The sequence below is a fragment of the Stegostoma tigrinum genome, chromosome 20 (genome assembly GCF_030684315.1).
Source record: "Stegostoma tigrinum isolate sSteTig4 chromosome 20, sSteTig4.hap1, whole genome shotgun sequence".
Lineage (NCBI taxonomy): Eukaryota > Metazoa > Chordata > Chondrichthyes > Orectolobiformes > Stegostomatidae > Stegostoma > Stegostoma tigrinum.
Window position 1 is genome coordinate 47908712 of NC_081373.1, and position 22232 is coordinate 47930943.

Here is a 22232-nt window from a genome sequence, read left to right on the forward strand (position 1 = left end):
TTCAGAGTACAACCTAAGTTGTCACTATCAATGACGAAAGGAAGGAGAGAGACAGAGGAAGTCAGAGGTTGAGGAAAGTTGTTGAGTTGACGGACATTGGAGATGCAATTGACTGTAGATGGGGAAAAGGGCAAGATAAGAAGGACAGTTGATGGAAGCAACGTCACTAAAGTTTGATACCATAAGTGAACTTTGGAAAACTTCATGACTTCTAAAAAAGGTAATTTCACACAGCAATCTTAGAAAATCAACTGCATGCATGACGATAGGCATAGGTGTTCTGATAAATTTAAACATGCCAACACAACACAAAATGTTGAGTTCAGTGGAAGAATTGATCATATTGATCAATATAAATTAAATAAATGCAACAAAAAATTGTTACTCAATACACTGATTCCAGAATAATCTGCTCAATCTTAGAGAAGCACCATATAACCACACAAGCAAAAGTCACAGCAAACATTTACAATCCAATTCTACTACTTTGCTGACTAAAAATAAACTCATTGGAAAAACAGCCATGGCAAATATCAAAACCACTCTTAGAAAATGTTTTGAACACCTGTAGTTCCTTTTAAAACGATGTTCCTGATTCTGAGAGATCTTCACTCTCTTCTTGGAGAGCTCCTCCATCACTCCTGTTTTCATTATATTTGGAAGCTGTTCCTTTGCTTAAACTTTCACTCCCACTGGATGCAATGACTGTTTTATTATCTCCTGACTCAGAATAACTTAAGCTTTCCATTTGATCGGAAACAGCTGCACTTGTCAGACTATGGTTCATGCTACTTCTGCCACTAATGCTGGATTGTTCAGTACTCTCACTGGGACCCGATTGACTGGTATTACTTCCGGTGCTAACATTCTGGTCATCTGCCACCTGACTGATAGTGCTGATGCTTCGGCTAATACTTTCATTAGTATTTTGTTGACTGGCTGGTGACCTGGATATTGTTCTGTCAGTCATACAACTAACTTCATCTTCACTGGCCTCACTTTCAACATCTTCATTCTCTATCTCAGAGATGATGCCTTGGTCTTCATCTGATTCTTCCTCAATGATATCCTCAGATCCACTGGCAAACGTTACTGATGTACTTACACTCGTTCCTCTTGTTGAAAACATTTCACGGGAACTACTGTTACTACTTCTTGTGGCAAATGTCCCTCTGCTTTTAATACTTTCTTGAATTGACAAGCTTGATTTTTCTCTAGGGCTGTTTTCATCTGCCGTTTTCTGACTGACCTCACTATCTGACATCAAACTACTTTCTGTTGCTACTGACGTGCCCCTGCTTCCTGGGGACACTGTTTTGGAACTTGTTGCTTGTGTTGATATGCTGGATTCATCTGATACTTCAGCAAAACTATGTGACGCAGAATCAGTTTGAGATGATGTCCTTGACACAAAATCTTGACTTTCTGTACCAGACAATCTGATCTGTGAAGTTTGACCACTCTTAGAACTAGGCTTTTCAGAGGGTTCGCTTTTGGATTCTTTATCAGAACCAGACTCATCCTCTTTACCTTCCTCCGATTCTTCTTCCGCTGGTTCAGATTCTGTGACATCTTGTGTTGCATCTGATTCTTCATCATTTTCTTCATCTGAGTCCACAGTACTTTCATTTGTTTCATCTTGATCTAGCGTCACTTTGAGATAGTCTTTACCTTCCATTTCTGAATGTTCAAGACTACTTACTGACAAATCATCTCCAGTCCTTTTAGAAGAATCACTTTTCTGCTGACGGTCATTACTATCTTCTTCAGAAACATCGCTTTTTTCCTCATCACTCTCTGCTGTGACACTAATCGAGACTTTTGATTTTGTTTCTTCCTTTTCAGATATGCTACTCGTCTGAGTCTTAGACTCATCTTCTTGTTCACTTTCAGCAACTGAAGTCTTACTGACGGAGCTTTCTGATTTTCGCCTGGGATGTAGCTGTTTAGAAAGCTTGATACTCTTCAACATTTTGCCCATTTTCTTTTTCTCTGTCGGCCTATCCATTGTTGACTTCTGAAAATAGTTCCCGTTAATGATCATACTTTCTGAGTCACCATTTTGCACACTATCTTGGCTTTCCACATGGTGCGCAGACACAGGTTTAGCATAACTAGAATCCTTGCCACTGCCCTTGACTTTCTGAAGTATCATGGGAAATATTTTTGCTTTCTTCCATCGTGAGTGATATGAGATGGAAGGCTCCACAAGCTGCTTACTGCCTGCCTCTCCTTTTCTGGGATCTGTTGATAATTTACTAATCTGCACCACACTCTTCAGCTTCCTCTTTCCTTCTTCACCCTGAACCTTTCCGGCTGCTTTTTTCTCTGCAATCTGTATGGTGCCTGTTTGTTCTGGGGCCCCACTTGAACCTAATGCCTCACCCCTTGATGTCCCTGCCTGAGCCTGATCTCCTCCTTCCTGCTTTCTGCCTTTCCTAATTGGACTTTTGCCTTGCTGTGTTCCCTGAAATTATGAAAATGGGACTGGTATTAATCAAGTTATGCAGAATCATCATTGACAAACAAAACACTTCATTTTTAAGCATGACATTCATTTCCATTGGTCATAGAAAGGAGGACTTACACTGCTATTACATCTTATATATCCTCATTAATTCCCAATGTTTTTTCTAGCCACTTAATTGCTTTTGAAGTGTCATCCCTGTTGTTATGTAGGTAAGCATGACTGCCAAATTGCAAAGTCCAATAAATAATTGCCTGTTCCATTTCATATTGGATGAGAGGTAAATATTGGCTGTAACAGAGGGAAAGTTTCAATCTTCAAACATATTTATATCAAATGCAAATGCTTTTAAGGATAGAGAGGGCAAAACAAGACCTAATCCAAGTTTTACTTGTTCACAGGATGTGGTGTCACTGGCTAGGCTGGCAATTATTGCCAATCCCTAATTGCCCCTAAGAATATAGTGGTGTGCTCCATTCTTTAACCACTGAGGTCCATGAGGTGCAGATACATCCACAGTGCTGTTAGGAAGAAAAATTCAACGTTTCGATCCAGTGACAGCAAAGGAATGGCTGTTGGAAGTCAGGCAGCTCGCTGGAGGGGAATGTTGGTGTTCTCATCTATCTGCTGCCTTTGTCCTTTGGTGGTAGAAGTTATGGGTGTGGACAGCACAGAAAGAGAGCGTTCAGTCCAACCAGTCCATGCTGAACATAATCTTTAAACTAAACTATTTCCATCTGCCTGCTCCTTCTCCTTTTATGTACTTATCCAAATATCTATTAAATGTCACAATTATACACACATCTGCCACTTCCTCAGGAAGTTCATTCCACACGTGACCACTCTCTGTGTAATAATTTGCCCCTCATGTCTTTTTTAAAATTCTCTTCTTTCACTTTAATAATGTGCTCAGTCTTGAAATCCCCCCTCCTAGGAAATAGACAACTACCATTAACACTATCCATACCTCTCATTATTTTAAAAACCTATATAAGGTCACCTCGCAACTTCCTAAGGTCCAGTGAAAGATGGCCCACCCTACGCAGCCTTTCTTTATAACTCAAACCTTTCATATCCGGCAACATCCTGGTAAATCTCTTCCAAACGCCCTCCAGCTGGATGGTCCATCGGAAAAGATTTGGTGTGTTGATTTGAACTGATATGGCTTATTGCCACAAAGCACAGATTGAGTTATAGATTACAGGAATGAGTATATCATTACTGGCAGCACACATGAACATATTGAAGAAATTAAATAGTTAAAAGAAATGCAGTGTAAAACATTTCCTGTAAATGCTTAGTATTTTTCACCGACAGGAGGAAAAAGGAGAGAGGCCATGGGTAATATGTGTTAACATGTTAGCCAGTGATGTGCTTCTACCCTTTCATCTCAAATCGGATGGTGGGGATAAAACTTCATGACTCTAATGGCTAAAAGAACTTAAAATTTAATACTGCCTGACATGCAGAAAGTCAGACAGGAAATAAAATTCCATGGATCCGTAGAATCCCAACAGTATAGAAACAGGCCCTTTGGCTCAACAGGTCCACAGCAACTCTCAGAGCATCCTGCCCAGACCCAGCCCTCTGTAACCCACCTTGAACACTATGGGCAATTTAGCCTGGCCAATCCACCAGCCTGCACATCTTTGGATTGTGGGAAGAAACCAGAGTACACCCACGCTGACAGCGACCAAACTCCACTCAGACAGTTGGCCAAGGGTGGAATCGAACCAAGGCCCCTGGCACTGTGAGGCAGCAGTGCTAACCACTGAGCCACCGTGCCACAAGAATACCACACAGTTGCCCAAGGCTGGAGTTGAACCCAGGTCTCTGGCATTGTGAGACGACAATATTAACCACAGTGCTGCCGTGTCATCCAAACCAGGGGATGATCACAGAATCCCTACAGTGTGAAAACTGACCATCACGTCCAAACTGACTCTCCTAGGAGTATCCCACCCAGACCGACCTCCTTACTCTATCCCTAAAACCCTCATACATTTGTGCTTATAGAAGGAAGTACAGAAATAAGGAAAATGTGAGGAAAACAAGCGATTGGTGTTAAAGGTGCAGCTACATGTGGCTGACATCTAGAAAGTTTGCAACAAGCTGAGACAATAAATTGCCTACTGAAATAAATTTATTTTATATTGTTAATGGCAAAACTGGGCAGAATTTCCAGCGAGTGGCAATTTCATGCTGACTGCCATTCCAGTCTTTTTGTTTTTATGAAGAAGGGTCCTCAAACCCAAAAGCTCTACTACCAAGGGTCACAGACAAGGGCTAGGCAATTTACAATTGAGATGAGGAGAAATTTCATCACCTAGGAGAGTGGCAAGTTTGTGGGATTCTCTGCTACAGAAAGCAGTTGAAGCCAAAACATTGAATGTTTTCAAGAAGCAGTTAGATATAGTTCTTAGGGTTAAAGGGATAAAAGGGTTTGGGAGAAAGCAGGAACAGCAGGCTGAGATGGGTGATCAGCCATGTTCATATTGAATGGCCTACTCCAGCTCCTACACTTCAGATGTTTTGTAAGAGATGATTGGTATGAAAATTCGTGTTCTACTTTCCTGCTGAAAACAGTGTGAATGTATTCTATCCTGCTATGTTTATTGCCTAGAAGAACAAAGGTTCCTGGGAACACCATCACCTGCAAATTTCCCATCAACTTTGAGAGTTGGAACTATATCATTCCAACTTCATGGTTGCTCTATCAAACTCCTGGTCCTTCCTCCCTAACAACACTATGGGTGTACCTACACCAGATGAATGGCAGCAGTTCAGGAAAGTAGCAACTCGGGAGGGGGAACAAATATTGGCTTTGTCAGGGAAGCTCATGCCCGATGAGAAAATTAGACAATGGAAGCTAGTCTCCATTTATAAGGTCATGCGTGATCCAGATAGTATTTCACAACAATCCAGAAACTTCCATAACCCTTTCATGGTGCCAGACTGCAGATTGCATGAATTGATTCTGTTTTGTAACTTTTCAAAATGGGATATTAATTCCCCCGAATTCTTAATCTTAATCTGAACCACTTTGACCTAGATGCTGAGGTGGCTCGCAAGGTTTCATGGATTTATCAGATTCTTTTACTCCTATTTTATCCATCAATAAGATGGATTAAAATAAATGAACTACACTTTGGATATTTTGTAACAGATGATTTCAGAATTAAATTCGCGTTCTACTTTAATGCTGAAAACAATACGAATGTATATGTCAAGAAGGTATGGAAAATACCAACTCCTACATTATACCTTATGACAAAAAATACTGCTCTTCCTATTTTGAGTTAGACAGTAAAACAAACCTTTGACGCCATGTCTTTCAAAATACTTTATATTTTCCGTTCAAAATATTTTATTCCATGAAAATTAGTATGTAAAAATCAAAATGAAAGACGTATCTTCTGCATATATCTACCTCGGCATCTGCATTTGATCCCTGTGGGCTGTAATAATAGCCACCATCATCTTCCATGACCACCTCTCCATAGTCATCATACATTCCAGAGGGAGAGATTAATCTTCGGCGACTGCCATACTGCGGGACCTCGTACCTAGAATTGGGGTCAGAAATCGATGCATTACTATCTCTTGTTTGAGACAAAAAAAAATCCACGAGATATTTAAACTCTCTTTCCAGTCAGCTCACTTATCAACAAAAGTTGGCAGATGCAATCAATCTAACTCTGCGTAGGTTAGGGCTTATTTAAGTTTGGAACGGTTGTCGGTGCTCATGGCAAAGCTATTTTCAATAAAGCTTACTGCAAACTCAGAGTTGCTTTTTCATGTGAGAGGCATCATTGCTCAAGAAGTAAAAGTGCACAATTAAAGATCACATTATCTAACTTGAATTTTTGTACAACTTCTGAATAAAACATTGTAAAGCATGCCTGTAGTAGGGTCCAATAACCAATTTCCATCATGTTAATACTGTGTGAAGCTGGATAAACACAGCAGGCCAAGCAGCATCAGAGGAGCAGGAAAGTTTGACATTTTGGGTCAAGACCTTTTTTTCTGAAGAAGAGTCTCGACCCGAAAAATCAAAATTTCCTGCTCGGCCTGCTGTGTTCATCCAGTTTCACATCATATTATCTCAGATTCTCCAGCATCAACCGTTCCTACTGTTACTCCACCATGTAAATACTTAGCAGCAAAGATTTAATAACACAGACAAAAAATATAGGAATACAGCAGTATAACAAAATATTTTGTAATCTTAGATAAGATTGAGCATATTTAAGTCATCTTTAACTTTTGTACAGAACAACAATAGCTGATATTCATAAAAAGGAATAGTAACAAATAATATCAGAGCTTTGCCAAACTATATTTAAATGGTCTAGCTGTTGTAGAAAGACATCCCTCAGTATTAATTGACAGGGCGTTTGCGATCAAAGTGTCTTGGTTAAATAAACCAAAGCCAAATTCAACAATTTTCCCAGTTTTTACTTATTGACAGGATTCAACCTTAGGTATATAATCACAACTAAATTGTGGAAATGTTCCACCTTATGAACATTTTAACTTTTAATTCCTGTATGATACATTATTTAAACTTTACCAGTTATATCACGTTGAATCAAATAAATCATTGGCTTGAACCTTACTTTTTTTTTGGCTAAGGCTGAGTTGTGTGAACTTTTTGATAGGGTTCGTTTCACTGTGATGCCAAGCAAATTCTCTCGTCCTAGCTTGCCAAACTTGCCTCATTAAGTTACCAACCACACCCCATGGTATCTCTCACTTTCAATTTCTGCTCCATCTTTCCTTCCTAGAAGAACTGACCACTCCACCAGCGTCCTTTGCATTTGCAAGACATTTTAAAGCCCGTTGTGGAGCTGGTCAAACTTCAGCCCAAAGCTGCCCTGCACAATTGTTGACATTTGCCCTGGACATGGCAGAGGGGGAAATTTTATGTTTGTTTTGTGTGAAGGGATCTGCAGTCCCTGTTGGACAAGCTTTTTATTCAGACGGGACTTCCTCTTCCTCCAGGATCTGTAGGGCAGGCCACAACACCAGAACATACCAACTTGGTCTGAGGTTGCCATTAGATTCAAACAGTTTCAGCTGTCTGGAGGGTTGGCCACCACTGCAGGAAGAAGGTCAATCTCCTTCTCCACTGTGCCAGTGTAAGGTCCATGACCTTCTCTCTGATACTCCACAATTATTCCATCTCTGGTACTGTAGCCATCTCCAACCAAGGCTCATCCCCACCAGCCTGCAACTTTTTGCCATTTGCTGCCACCCATTCCAACCCCCAACACGACTAATCCTGTCTGCTCTCCGTGCTCCCTATTCACTCCATCAGAACACTTCCCCACTTGCAGTCACAGCAATAGCTGTGCTGCCCATTTACATCTCCCCAGTAGCTGCCTCTCTTTTATTCCAGGAGGGAGGCAGCCTGGAATTAGGCAGAAGGCTCGAAGCAGCTGGTGGGCTGCCCCATATTTGGGAGAGGGTCCTGACTCTGATTGCACCAAGCAGGGCCTGGTCTGGTATCGGAGGCTACCCTTGACTTGACTGACGATTCCTGACAGCCGAGAGAGCATCCCAGCTTTGTGTCTTTGCTAAATAGCATGGCAACATAACAGTAATGTGATCCTGGTGTTGCCAGCTGAGGGGACAAAGTGACACAAAGGCAAGGCAAGGTAATGCAAGGAGGGAATGCTGTGAGCATGCAGGCAGGGTGCTACTATAGCAAGTGAACTTGATGGGATACAACCTGGTCCAGTTTATGGGCTGGGTGCGTGTCCCTGGGAGCCCAGTGTCCTTGCTGCAACATTACAGTGATATTGTCAGCGCGGCCTGAGTCACAGCATTGAAGTGCAGAAGGTACCTGTAAATGGGCTGGAGATGTAGCATATGGGTTATTGGAGGCGGGCACATGTCAGATGCCAAAGTCCTTGGATGTGGAATGTGAATGGCTGGTATTCATGTAGAACGCCCGGAGATGTTGGCACTCAGTGCCCAACATTGAGTTCATTTAGAGCTAGCAGTGAGCTGAATCAGCAAGTTTCCTGCACTTGCTTCCATGACAAGTTTACTGATCCCTAGCTTCTTTGCCAAACGTTGGTAAGATGAGAATCTGAATGCCAATGAGGCACGTTGTGGTGTTAAACAAATGGTTAACCAGCAACAATGACTGTCAACTAGCATCTCACTGCTGCCTAGAATCAATCTCGTCACAATGCTTGTGAAAATTTTATATCGATGGACAGAGAGGACCTTCCCGCACGAGTTGCCCCATTCCATTACAAATCAGACATCCATAAGATCCTGATACGACATTCAACTATTAAATTTTAACATTTTTGGATCTAGTACAGCTTTAACAAAGACTGTTCAAATGGTTCCTGTGTTCACAAAATGCTCCAAAGAGATTCTATACTGTCACATAAGGCATCCAGTTCATCTGTGCTAGCTCACAAGGACAAGCTCATGCAAGTTCTGGAATCATTGCTAAATGGAAGGCAATTAAGGTAGAAATTCATTGCAGACAGTCACACAGACCAGGCAATATTAGATATTTTGTCTGTTATGCACAATATCAGATATTTAGTTCCGCTGCTGTTAATTTAATTAGACATCAAGTGCTGTGAACAACAGGCAACCGAATCAATATCATCCTATCACTGCTCGACATGAATTTCTATCCCATTGACTTTAATCTATACGAATGCTGTTATGACTTGTTGGCTCTAAAAAAGGGCTCTCATACTAAACTCATCTGACCAGTCTCAGGCACTAATATTGACTGCAAATTTATATTCAGAATACAGTTACTGCTGAATTCCTATGGTCTGTTAAACTGCTTTTAATTCTCAGATAATTCAAACTGTTTGAAATATAGTCTCTCTGAGAGCCACATGTAACCTTCATTAACTCATGCATAAATTTAGTACAATGATGAAGAATGAAGGTAAAGGGGTATGAATTAATTTGGTTTCTTCGATCTCAAGGTATTGATTCCAATGTCGTTACAACATAATTTTGTTTGTAAAATACTGCCTGTATATCTCTGTATCAGATAGTTTCAGTTTGCTTAGAATGTAACTATCTCTACTGAACACGATTGCTATTCCAAACTTCTTAGGAACTGAAATTTCACCTCAGAAATTCAGGTCTGAGAAAGTCTCTTGAAGGTTAGGACAGCACGGAATCATTTGATGATCTGATGCAATCTTATTTATGAGTAGATAATTGCAAACCTTGAATAAAATTGCTTCAGTATCTTAAATCATTACTGCTAACCTTGTACATGATTAGCCCATTAATCCATGTAGCATCATTCTTTTTTCATTCCTTGCACATTATGTTTCTCCTCATTATTAGTGCAGGTTAGCCATGTTAAAATGAAAGTCAATGCAAATGGAACTTTTGTGATAGGTGTAATATTCACAGGCCAGGCATGGGGGTTGGATTACCCATGGTTGTGGTCTGTTGGTATGGGCAAGGATGGTTATTGAATTCTTCCTGAGCAGTAAGCAGTCCTCGAAATGTATAATTCAGGTATCAAATGGTTCAATTTGCCCTTATTTAGTCACTATGGAACAGAGAAGAAGTCCATTGTGTGCTGCAACAGGAAAAATCAATAAAGACAGGTCAACACATACTGAACAGCAGCCCAGGCATTTATTAACAGTCATAGATGGTCACTGATCTCAATCCTAATTGTTATGACTCATGTGAATTTACAAAGTGCAGTTACTGAACATTGACTGAAGGCTTTCAAAAGCCCAATGCCTTTATCTTGGTAAGGTCAACAAGAAGGTTCATTTTGGATGTCCACATGATTCGATTTTCATGCACGTCTTAACGTTGATGTGAATTTCACTCAAACATAACTCATGCAAATATGTAAGTGGAGGTCTTAAGGCACTTGGACAGCCCTGACTATAATTATAGCAATTTTTCATAAACTTGCTCAGCTGTGTTGTGACACATCTCAGGAGCAGGTGGTGTTTGAACCTGGGCTGCCTGGCTCAGAGATAGGGGCTACCACTGTACCAAGAGAGACCACAGAATTTTTTCTGGATTTGATATTCACCATCTGCTATGGTGAGATTCAAACTCCAGACCTTACTCTGAGATTATAGATGATTAGTCCAATGACAATACCTCTATATCACTGCCTCTCTCTCTCCACCAAGAGCTTTCATGCCTATTTTTAGGCCCAATCTCAAAATACACTGGAACTCAGCACCATAACCTCCGCTCATGGGCTCCACTGCCCATTGGATTCATGTAGATTGCCAATGGGCCCGGATCCTGCACTCTGCAGTACAGAGAAAGATAGAAAATAGGGGCAGCAGTAGCAGGCCATTCAGCCCTTCGAGCCTGCTCTGCTATTCAATGTGAACAGAGTTGATCATCCAACTAAGTATCCTATTCCCACTTCCTCTCCATACCCTTTGATCCCTTTATCCCTAAGGATGATACATAACTCCTTGTTGAAAACATTCCACATTTTGAGCTTAACCGTGCAATCCGTGGGGATGCCGAGTGGCATAGCACATTGCCATCGGAGCAAACACCCATCTTAGACAACATGAGCTTGAGGTCTGCCTGACAGGAAAGTGGTTCTTGACATACAAACATATCAGTCAGGAGTGAAACTAGGCCATTCAGCTCTCAGCCTCATCAGTTCCTCAAATAATGCCACGTTGATCCGGTTATAATCACAAATCCACATTTCCGCCTGCCTCTAACAACCTCTCGTCCCCTTGTTTAAAAAGAATCTATCTACCTCTGCATGAAAAATATTCAAGACTCTGCTTCCAATGCTTTATCAGGAAGAGATTTCCAAAGACTCATGACCTTCTCGTCTGAAAAGACGTCAGGTGATCTTTGTTTTAAATAGGTAGCCCATGATTTCTTTAGTAGCAGTGACGTCCTCATGTCGGACTCTCCCCTTCTTCCTTATCTGAGAAGACAAGTGTTTGGTCTGCTCCCCACTTTTTGAAGGTCACACCCCATCATTGAACTACAATGTGCAGTACAAAACCCAAAGCCATGATACTGAAAACACTGTCCAGTGCCTGCTTTTCCTGAAGTAGCACAGACAATGAAAGTGCGTCTTCAGAAGACCATTCAATGATGGCCCTCATGTTTGCATGGGCAGCATGGTAGCGCAGTTGGATATTTGTCTTTGAGTTACTTCCTGGGGTTATTAGCCACGCCCTCTGGGCATTCACCTTTGTCATCCACAAGACAGCATTGGCAATGCTATTGGAAATAAACCTTCGAGGAGCTTGGGACCTGTGCCGAATGTCAGGGTTGTAACAACTCACTGGATAACGGGCCACCACCAACAGGATTTGTTGCCTGTGATGACAATTGAGATGGGCTAGGCCACCATTTATTGCCCATTCCTAATTGCTCAGCAGGCAGTTAAGAGTCAATCATATTGCTGTTAGTCTGGAGTCACATGTAGGCCATAACAAGCAAGTACAACAGATTTCCTTCTCTAAAGAACATTAGTGAATCAAATGGGTTTTTCTGACAATCAGCACTGGTTTCATTGTCATCATTAGACTCTTGACTCCAGATTCTTTATTGAATTCAAATTCCACCATCAGCCATGGTGAGATTTGAACTCAGGTGCTCAGAAAATTACCCTGGTTGCTTGGTTAATAGTCTAGTGATAATACTACTAGGTCATTGCTTCGCAGTTAAAATTCCCCCTGAAAAATGAGTAAGACAAACAGTTGTTAGCCCAAATGAGCTAGTCCTCTTTCCAGGTGAGTAGTGAGTTGTTTGTAGTTGAAAATCCCTTTTATTTCTCTGGACATTGTCACTAAGTGAATGCTATAATTGGAAAATTAAGGTAAGAAAACAATAGAGATAATGGGAACTGCAGATGCTGGGGAATCCGAGATAAGACAGTGTGGAGCTGGATGAACACAGCAGGCCAAGCAGCATCTTAGGAGCACAAAATCTGATGAAGGATCTAGGCCTGAAATGTCAGCTTTTGTGCTCCTAAGCTCGGCCTGCTGTGTTCATCCAACTCTACACTTTCTTATCATAAGAAAACAATAGCTTAGTTTAAAACAATGGGTTATGATTTGTAATGGCTTTGCTCTATATTCATTATACATTAGAAGAATCGAATGTTCCTTTCCTAAACACCCTTGGTATGGTTTTGTGAAGGCAAACATGATATGTTGGTAGAAGTGTTCAAAACTTCATACGGGGGGCTTACCCAGGTTCATAATTGTAGTATTCCTGTGCATAGTAGTCCTGGCCAGGATCAATCCCTGATTCCATGGAGAGTTCCTGCCATTCAGACAAAACGCATAATGGGTATTTGTGCTCATGTGTGACCATATTAATCTTTTGTCATCACTAACCACAAATACATATCAGGAGCAGATAAAGGATTGGAAAAGTTGATATTCTGAATGCAGAGAAATGTACATCTGCTAACTTGCCAGAAGGTTTTGATGAATTATTAAAACAATAGATAAACTATTGTACCTCAGGTCTAAGCAGCGAGGGCCTCAGTAATTGCTGTTGCTGGAAAAGAGTTGTAAGAAAGAAAAGAACAAAAAGGAGGAGGTGGTAAAAGAGGTAATATTTGGAAATCTTTGGTTGACTTTTAAGCATCAGATATCTGAAGTAGTAGGATATACAGAAAGATGAATCATCAGCAAAAAAGTGAGATTCTTACCTCCTGTTGTCCATATCCCCTCCTGCAAAGAATTGTATACAAATAACACATTTTAAAATGCAACCAAAATTTAATTTGAAACTATTAAACAGATAATGACGTTATTAACTTATAGCATTAATATTGCGGTTTAACCTTTAACATTACCAATATAAAAATGAAATGTTCATTATGGAATAACAATCATTGTGCCTTCATTTGAGCTAAGAGAATAGTGCAGTGAGTGCATTATTGTGCCTTTGATATGAATCGCTCTATCACATTGAAGCTACATAACTAATAGTAACTATTATTCATCATACATTCAACAAAACAATTAAATTCTTTACTTATTTTCTAAACGTAAAATTAAATATTAAATATTTTATCAGGAAGCCCTAACTTAAGGGAATCTTATCAAAATCTTGACTTGTATTCCGAGAATCCAGTATTACAGTGATATAATTATTTTAAAGTAGCTGATATATGAGAATATCATAGAATAAAGAACAGTACTACAGAGGAACAGGTCCTTCACCCTGCGATGTTGTGCCAAACATGACACTAAGTCAAACTAATCCTTTCTGGCTGCCCACGGTTCATTTCTCTCCATTCCTTGCTTATTCATGTGCTTTTCTAAAAGCGCCTTTAATTCCCCCTTGCCATATGCATATTCTCTTCCAAGCCACACACTACGTAATTTGGAATTGCATAGCTGTTCCTTGACTGCCACTGGGCCAACATCATTGGAATTGTCTTCCCAACAACATGGAACTGCAATGAATCAAGATGGCACCTCATTACCATCTAGTCAAGGGCAATTAGGGATGGGCAATAAATGCCAGCCTTCCCAGCAACACTCTCAGTGAATAAAAAAAATACGATATGTATTACCGATTCAAAGCTACTTAGAGTTGTCCTCCTATGTATATATTTGAGATGCAAATGTCCTTTAGTACTGTTCTTGCTTCATAAGGATTACTGTCACAAATTACTGTGGAAGCTCTTATCCAGGAATGTATCAAAATGCTGAAAGCAGTCTCAGATGGTCAACCATGACAGGTAAATGTAAAATAGTTGTGATTTAAATGTATAGATGCACTTGATTTCTGTGGAAAAGGAATGGTCCCACTTTAGAAATGAAATAATCTTATTTGCTTTCTGAGAACAATCTCACATCAGGCTGAGATAGTATGCACTGTCGATGCTGGAGATAACAGAGCATGGAGCTGGAGGAATATAGCAGGCTAGGCAGCATCAGAGGAGTAGGAATGCTGACATTTCCTATTTCTGAACTCCCCTTCCCCTGCCCCCATTTTCGAACTCCCTTCCCTTTCCCCCATTTCTGGAGAAGGGTCCTGACCCGAAACATCAGCTTTCTTGGTCCTCTGATGCTGCCTGGCCTGCTGTGTTCCTCCAGCTCCAAACTGTGTTATCTCACAACAGACTGAATATCTCAGCTTGTGCATGGCAAAAGGTGTAATGTGCAGTGCTATCCAACAAACAAGAGAAACACAACAACTTAGATTCTTGTGAGTTATAATATTCCAAGTCACATTCTGTAATTAATTACTGTGATTCACATTTAGAAGGGAAAGCAAGGCAAGAGAATAAAAAAGTTCAAAATATTTCAGTAAACACATTTGCGTACACAGCGGAGAAATGGAAAGGCATGATTGATGATTTATTGTCATGAATAAAGTCACAATCTGCATAGACTAAAAATTAGAATTCAGTGCCAGCATATGATGATCAAAAGCAAATTACTCCAATTGTCCTCTGATGTGAAAGTAATGAGGAATTAATATGTAGATTTATCAAGATGGATAATTTGATGTTCACAAAAGGCTACTTAATATTATCTTGCATCTGGCATCTCCAAACAGTGATGCACAGAATTTGTTTGCAAGGCTAAAACAGACAATTTTATTGTGTTAACCAATGCACAATGCTTTAAGGGTGTGTTAATGGTTACATACTGATACTTAATCAGTTAATCAGCTTTTAACCCTTCATTGCACAGAGGCATCAAATGTTTAGTGCAGGCCAAAAAAAAAGTACAGTTTAAGTGATTATTGTTAGAATTAGTGCTTTTCAAAACAACTTGAAGCTTTTAGTCCTGTAGTAAAGATTATTTTTTAATTGAAGATTAAGCATCATGCCCTGGAGTTTTCGAAACAGGGAATGAGATCAACATCTCACTTTCAGTGGAATTTACAGCAGGTTAGAATGAAACAATAGAATTACACAAACCAGAAAGGTATCTGGCGCTTAGTTTCTTTGTATCAAACTTTCTATCCTTACCTACTCTCTACTGAAGAAAAATTGAAAAGGTATCACTGGGCTTGAAAACTCTTATATTGAAAATATGTAAAATTGGGAAGCAGTGATTTGATGATGCAGAAATAAAATTTCGATAAAAGAGAGTCAGGACCAAACTTGGACCTAGAGTCATAGAGATTTACAACATGGAAGCAGATGCATCGGTCCAACTCGGCCACGTTCACCAACTCGTCCAAATTAAACTAGTCTGGCCTGCCTGTGTTTGGCTCATATCCACCTAAACCTTTCATATTTGTGTAATTGTCCAAATGTCTTTTCAATTTTGTAACCGTACATGCATCCACTACCTCCTCTGGCAGTTCACTCCATATATAAACCACACTGTGTGTGAAAATGTTGCCCCTTAGATCCATTTTAAATTTTTCTCCTCTCACCTTAAAAATATGCCCTCTAGTTTTGAATTCCTCGACCTGAGGGAAAAGACCTTTGCTATTTGCCTTCTCTATTCCCCTCATGATTTTATTAACCTCTCTAAGGTCACCCCTCAAACTTCTACACTTCAGCCTCTCCCTATAACCCAAATTCTCCAGTCCCAGAAACATCCTGGTAAGTCTTCTTTGAATCCACTTCAATTTAATAACAGCATTCTTACTTCAAAATGACATCCCAACTCCTATACGTAATGGTCTGAGCAATTAAGGCAAGTGTGCTAAACACCTTCTTAATGACCATGTCCATGTGATGCAACTTTCAAAGAACAGTGTCCCTGAACCCCTAGGTCTCTCTGTTCAACACTAACCAGGGCCCTACGATTAAATGTATATGTCCTGCCCTTGTCTGTTTTACCAAAACACATTACCTCGCACCTATTCAAATTAAACTCCAACTGACACTCCTCAGTCACTGGCCCAATTTTGTGTCATGTGCAATCTTATTAGCCAAGCTTCCCAAATTCTTATCCAAATCACTTACATAAATGATAAACAAAGTGGGCCCTGCACTGATCCCTGCAGAACATCATTGGTCACAGGACACCAGTCCAAAGAACAACCCCCTCACCACTACCCTCTATCTCACAACCATCCAGCCAATTTTGTATCCAATGGGCAAGCTCTTCCTGAATGCCACGTGATCTAACTTTAGCAATTAGTCTGCCATGTGGAACCTTGTCAAAAGCTTTACAAGACAATGTCTCCTGTTCCACCCTCATCAATCTTTTTGGTTACATCCTCAAAAAACCGAAAAAAATTTGAGAGACACAATTTCCCACACACAAACCCACGCTAACTATGCCTAATCAGTCCTTGCTTCTCCAAATGCATGAAAATACAATTTCTCAGAATACTCTCCAACAACTTACACACTACTGATGTCAGGTTCACTGGTCTAATGTTCCCAGTTTTCTCCTCATAGCCTTTCTTAAATAAAGGCATACAATTAGCCACCCTCCAGTCCTCTGGCAGCTGAACCATGGCTGTAGATAATACAGGTATCTCCCACAACTTTTCCCCCTAACTTCCTACAATATTCTGGGATACACTTGAGATATATCTCAGAGATATATCCACTTTTATGTTTGTTGAGACCTCCAGCACCTCCCCATCTCTAATGTGGACTGTTTTCAAGGTACCTGAGTTATGTCACCTTCATTTCTTTGTCCACAATAAAAACTGATGCAAATTGTTTGTTTAGTATCTCTCTCATGCCCTGTAGTTCCACACATAGACAAATTTGTTGATTTGTATTCTCTCCCCAGTTGCTCTTTTGTTGTCTATGTGCTTGTAGAATTTTTTTGGGGTTACCCTTTACCTTTTCCACCAAGGCTTTCTTATATCTCCTTCCTGCCCTCCTGATTTCTCTCTTAAAAATGTCCCCACACTCTTTATACTCTTGAAGAGATTCACTTGATCCCAACTGTCCATACCTAATATATGACTTCTTCTTATTCTTGACCAGGGCTTCAATATCTTTATTCATCCAATGTTCCCTACTCTTACCAGCCTTGTCCTTCAGACAGGAACATAATGCCTCTGAACCAGTAGGTGTGGAATGGAAAAGCACATCAGGTCAGACAGCATCTGAGGAGCAGGAAAGTCAACGTTTCAGGCCAAAACCCTTCATTAGGACTGGGAGGGCAAGGTGAGATCAGTAATAAATAAAGGGAGGGTGTTGGGGCTGGGCAGGTGGAAGCAGGCAGGGGTTATTGTGATTGGTCAGTGGGAAGGGTGGAGCAGATAGCTGAGTAGGAAGATGGACAGGTTAGGTCAGGTCAGGGAGGCGAGGAAGAGGCGGAGGGCTGGACATGGGATAAGATTAGGGATGGAGGGATTTTGAAGCTGTTGAAGTAAATATTAAGGCCACTGGGCTGTAAGATCCCAAGGTGAAATATCAGGTGTTCATCCTCCAGTTAACATTTGGCCTCACTCTGGCAGTGGAGGAGCCCCTAAGGATAAACATGTCCTCAGGGGTGTGGGAGGGGTAGTTAAAATGGACAGCAACCGGAGGGTCGGGTTGGTTGGTGTGTTCAGAGTGCAGATACTGTGTAAACTAGTTCCTGAGCCTGTGTTTGGTCTCTGAGATATAAAGGAGACTATATCAGGAGCAATGGATACAATAGATGAGGTTGGATGGGTGCAGGTGAATCTCGGCTCAAATAGCTCAGTAGCAGCAGTGTTTACTATCTACAAGGTGCACTGCAGAAATTCACCAAAGATCCTCAGACAACACCTTCCAAACTTTCATCTAGAAGGACAAGGGCAGCAAGCATATGGGAACACCACCCCCTTTAGGTTCCCCTCCGAGGCACTCACCATCCTGACTTGGAAATACATCGCTGTTCCTTCACTGTCACTGGGTCAAAATCTTGGGACTTCTTCTCTAATAGCATTGTGGGTCAACAGACAGCAGGAGGACTGTAGCGGTTCAAGAAGGCAGCTCACCACCACCTTCTCAAGAGCAACTAGGGATGGGCAAAAAATGCTGGCCAGCCAGTGACGCCCACATCCCACAAACGAATAGAAAAAAAAATCATTTGCCTTGCCTTATTTCCAAAGCAAAGGTCAACTTTTTGCTCCATCTCTACTAATTACGTATTGATAAAAAAATGTTTTCTTGAACATATTTAACAAATTCCTCACCATCCAAGCCCTTGAAATGATGGCCATCCCAATCTACTTTTGGGAAGTTAAAATCCCCTACAATTATAACTCTATTATCTCTACATATGTCTGAGATCTCTTTACATATTTGCTCATCAATTTCCTGCTGACTTTTGGGGGACTTACAATTATTCAATTTCATCAAGGTGATCATCCTTTTCTTATTTCTGTGTTTGATCCATACAGCTTCAATGGATGATCTTGCTGATATATCCTAAGAACAGCAGTAATGTTTTCCTTAATCACAACGAGTCCACGATGACTCTTACCATTTTTTATAGACACAGCACAGAAAGCATCCTATCCAGGATTCAACACGGACCAGGGTGACAACTCCTCTGCCCAGACTGCTAGAAATTATAGAGAGTTGTGAGCATGCAAACTAGCCTTCCTTCCAAAAACTCCATCTATATTTCCTGCTGTCTTGGGAAAGCAGCCATCATAATCAAAGACCCTACCCTCCCTAGTGAAACTTTCTTCCACCCTCTTCCATCAGGCAGATGATATAAAAGTTTGAAAACATATACCAACAGATTTAAGAACAGCTTCTTCCCTGTTGTTAATAGACTTATGAATGGACCTCCCATATATATAAACGATCTTTCTCTGCACTTTCTTCGTAGCTGTAATATTATATGTTGCATTCTGTTCTATAACCCTGAGGTACTCATGTAGGGTAAGATTTGCCTGGTCAGCATGCAACACAACGCTTTTCACTGTATCTTGGTACATGTGACAATAATAAATAATAAATTTTAAAAATCAAAAGCACCAACACCTTCCTTTCTTGCCTCCCTTTCTATCCTTCCTATAGCATCTAAACTTTTGGAACATTGAGCTGCCAGTCCTATCCTCCATGAGCTATGTTTCTGTAATGGCTACCTATCATTGTTTTGAGGCTGGGAATGATAGGCTGGCACTGAAGAAGGTGCAGACAGTCTAGATTTGATAGTTGGGATACACAGAGGGGGAAGAGGATTTAAATACAGTCTTTGGGATTTAGGAATGTAGCCATGTTGAAAACCGTACTGACCATAATGGGGAATGTCTAACTTTGAAGGTAATAACTATAAAATAATAAAATAATAAAAGGTAATAAAATAATTTGAGAATGAGAAGCAGCTTCAATAAGTTTAAATGCAATGGTAGCTTTCTTTTCGGTAGAGGAAGTGGGAAATATATGAAACTGCCTGCAGTGGTAAAGGAGGAGCTACTGTATCATGGTTGGGGAGTTAGAAATGCTGTCTAAAAGCTTAGTCAAAAATGGATTTTGGGAAGCTTTCAAAATAGTCAGAAAAATTGAGAAGCATAATATACATTAGGGACGAGGAGGAAGGAACCCACAGGCATTGTTTTTAGGATGAATCAATGAGAGGCAGATGCACAACTGGTCAATGTTCATGAAGTGAGCGTTGATGCAGGTGAGGCAGTAGCAAGAGGTCGACCAGCTAGTGGGAAGGATTTTCCTGGGAAGGAACCAAGGGATCGGTTAAAGTGTGTTTGCTTTAATGCAAGGAGTATCAGGAATAAAAGTGATGAACTTAGAGCATGGATCAGTACCTGGTGCTATGATGTTGTGGCCATAACAGAGACATGGGTTTCTCATGGGCAGGAATGGTTGCTGGATCTTCCAGGGTTCAGAACATTTAAAAAGAATAGGGAGGGGGGAAAAAGAGGAGGGGGTGTAGCACTACTAATCAGAGAGGGTATCACAGCTACAGAAGCTTCCATTGTCGAGGAAGATCTGCCTACTGAGTCAGTATGGGTGGAAATTAGGAACAGCAAGAGAGTAGTCACCTCATTAGGGGTTTACTACAGGCCTCCCAATAGCAGCAGGGAGATTGAAGAAAGCATAGGTCGACAGATTTTGGAAAAGTGTGCACGCAGTAGGGTTGTTGTAATGGGTGACTTTAACTTTCCTAATATTGATTGGAACCTCCTTCGAGCAGAAGATTTGAATGGAGCTGTTTTTGTAAGGTGTGTTCAGGAGGGTTTCCTAATGCAGTACGTTGACAGGCCGACGAGGGGAGAGGCCATTCTAGACTTGGTGCTCGGAAACGAGCCGGGGCAGGTATCAGATCTTGTGGTGGGAGAGCATTTTGGTGATAGTGACCATAACTGCCTCACATTCTACATAGCTATGGAGAAGGAGAGGATTAGGCAAAATGGGAGGATATTTAATTGGGGAAGAGGAAAATATGATGCGATTAGACATGAGTTAGGAAGCATGGACTGGGAGCAGTTGTTCCATGGTAAGGGAACTATAGACATGTGGAGACTGTTTAAGGAACAGTTGTTGGGAGTGATGAGTAAATATGTCCCTCTGAGACAGGCAAGAAGGGGTAAGATAAAGGAACCTTGGATGACGAGAGCGGTGGAGCTTCTAGTGAAAAGGAAGAAGGTAGCTTACATAAGGTGGAGGAAGCTAGGGTCAAGTTCAGCTAGAAAGGATTACACGCAGGCAAGGAAGGAGCTCAAAAATGGTCTGAGGAGAGCCAGGAGGGGGCACGAGAAAGGCTTGGCAGAACGAATCAGGGAAAACACAAAGGCATTTTACACTTACGTGAGGAATAAGAGAATGATCAAAGAAAGAGTAGGGCCGATCAGGGATAGCATAGGGAGCTTGTGTGTGGAGCCTGAGGAGGTAGGGGAAGCCCTAAATGAGTTTTTTGCTTCTGTCTTTACGAAAGAAACGAACTTTGTAGTGAATGAAACCTTTGAAGAGCAGGTGTGCATGCTGGAATGGATAGAGATAGAGGAAGCTGATGTGCTGAAAATTTTGTCAAACATTAAGATTGACAAGTCGCCAGGCCCGGACCAGATTTGTCCTCGGCTGCTTTGGGAAGCGAGAAATGCAATTGCTTTGCCACTTGCGAAGATCTTTGCATCCTCGCTCTCCACTGGAGTCGTACCTGAGGACTGGAGAGAGGCAAATGTAATTCCTCTCTTCAAGAAAGGAAATAGGGAAATCCCTGGCAATTATAGACCGGTAAGTCTCACGTCTGTCGTCTGCAAGGTGTTAGAAAGGATTCTGAGGGATAAGATTTATGACCATCTGGAAGAGCATGGCTTGATCAAATACAGTCAACACGGCTTTGTGAGGGGTAGGTCATGCCTTACAAACCTTATCGAGTTTTTTGAGGATGTGACTAGAAAGGTTGATGAGGGTCGAGCTGTGGATGTGGTGTATATGGACTTCAGTAAGGCATTTGATAAGGTTCCCCATGGTAGGCTCATTCAGAAGGTCAGGAGGAATGGGATACAGGGGAACTTAGCTGCTTGGATACAGAATTGGCTGGCCAACAGAAGACAGCGAGTGGTAGTAGAAGGAAAATATTCTGCCTGGAAGTCAGTGGTGAGTGGGGTTCCACAGGGCTCTGTCCTTGGGCCTCTACTGTTTGTAGTTTTTATTAATGACTTGGATGAGGGGATTGAAGGATGGGTCAGCAAGTTTGCAGACGACACAAAGGTCGGAGGTGTCGTTGACAGTGTAGAGGGCTGTTGTAGGCTGCAGCGGGACATTGACAGGATGCAGAGATGGGCTGAGAGGTGGCAGATGGAGTTCAACCTGGATAAATGCGAGGTGATGCATTTTGGAAGGTCGAATTTGAAAGCTGAGTACAGGATTAAGGATAGGATTCTTGGCAGCGTGGAGGAACAGAGG

At 41.2% G+C, this 22232-nt stretch overlaps 1 protein-coding gene across 1 annotated transcript in view; it reads right to left on the bottom strand.

The window, feature by feature from the left end:
* pcdh15b (protocadherin-related 15b) overlaps positions 1-22232 on the bottom strand; it is a 799002-nt gene that overhangs the window by 12765 nt on the left and 764005 nt on the right. Inside the window, exons 35-38 of the mRNA XM_059653150.1 lie at positions 13149-13170; positions 12956-12994; positions 12681-12754; positions 5898-6033 (exon numbers count right to left, since the gene is read on the bottom strand). Of these exons, the coding sequence (XP_059509133.1) occupies positions 5898-6033; positions 12681-12754; positions 12956-12994; positions 13149-13170 (271 nt within the window). The remainder of the gene's footprint in view (positions 1-5897; positions 6034-12680; positions 12755-12955; positions 12995-13148; positions 13171-22232) is intronic.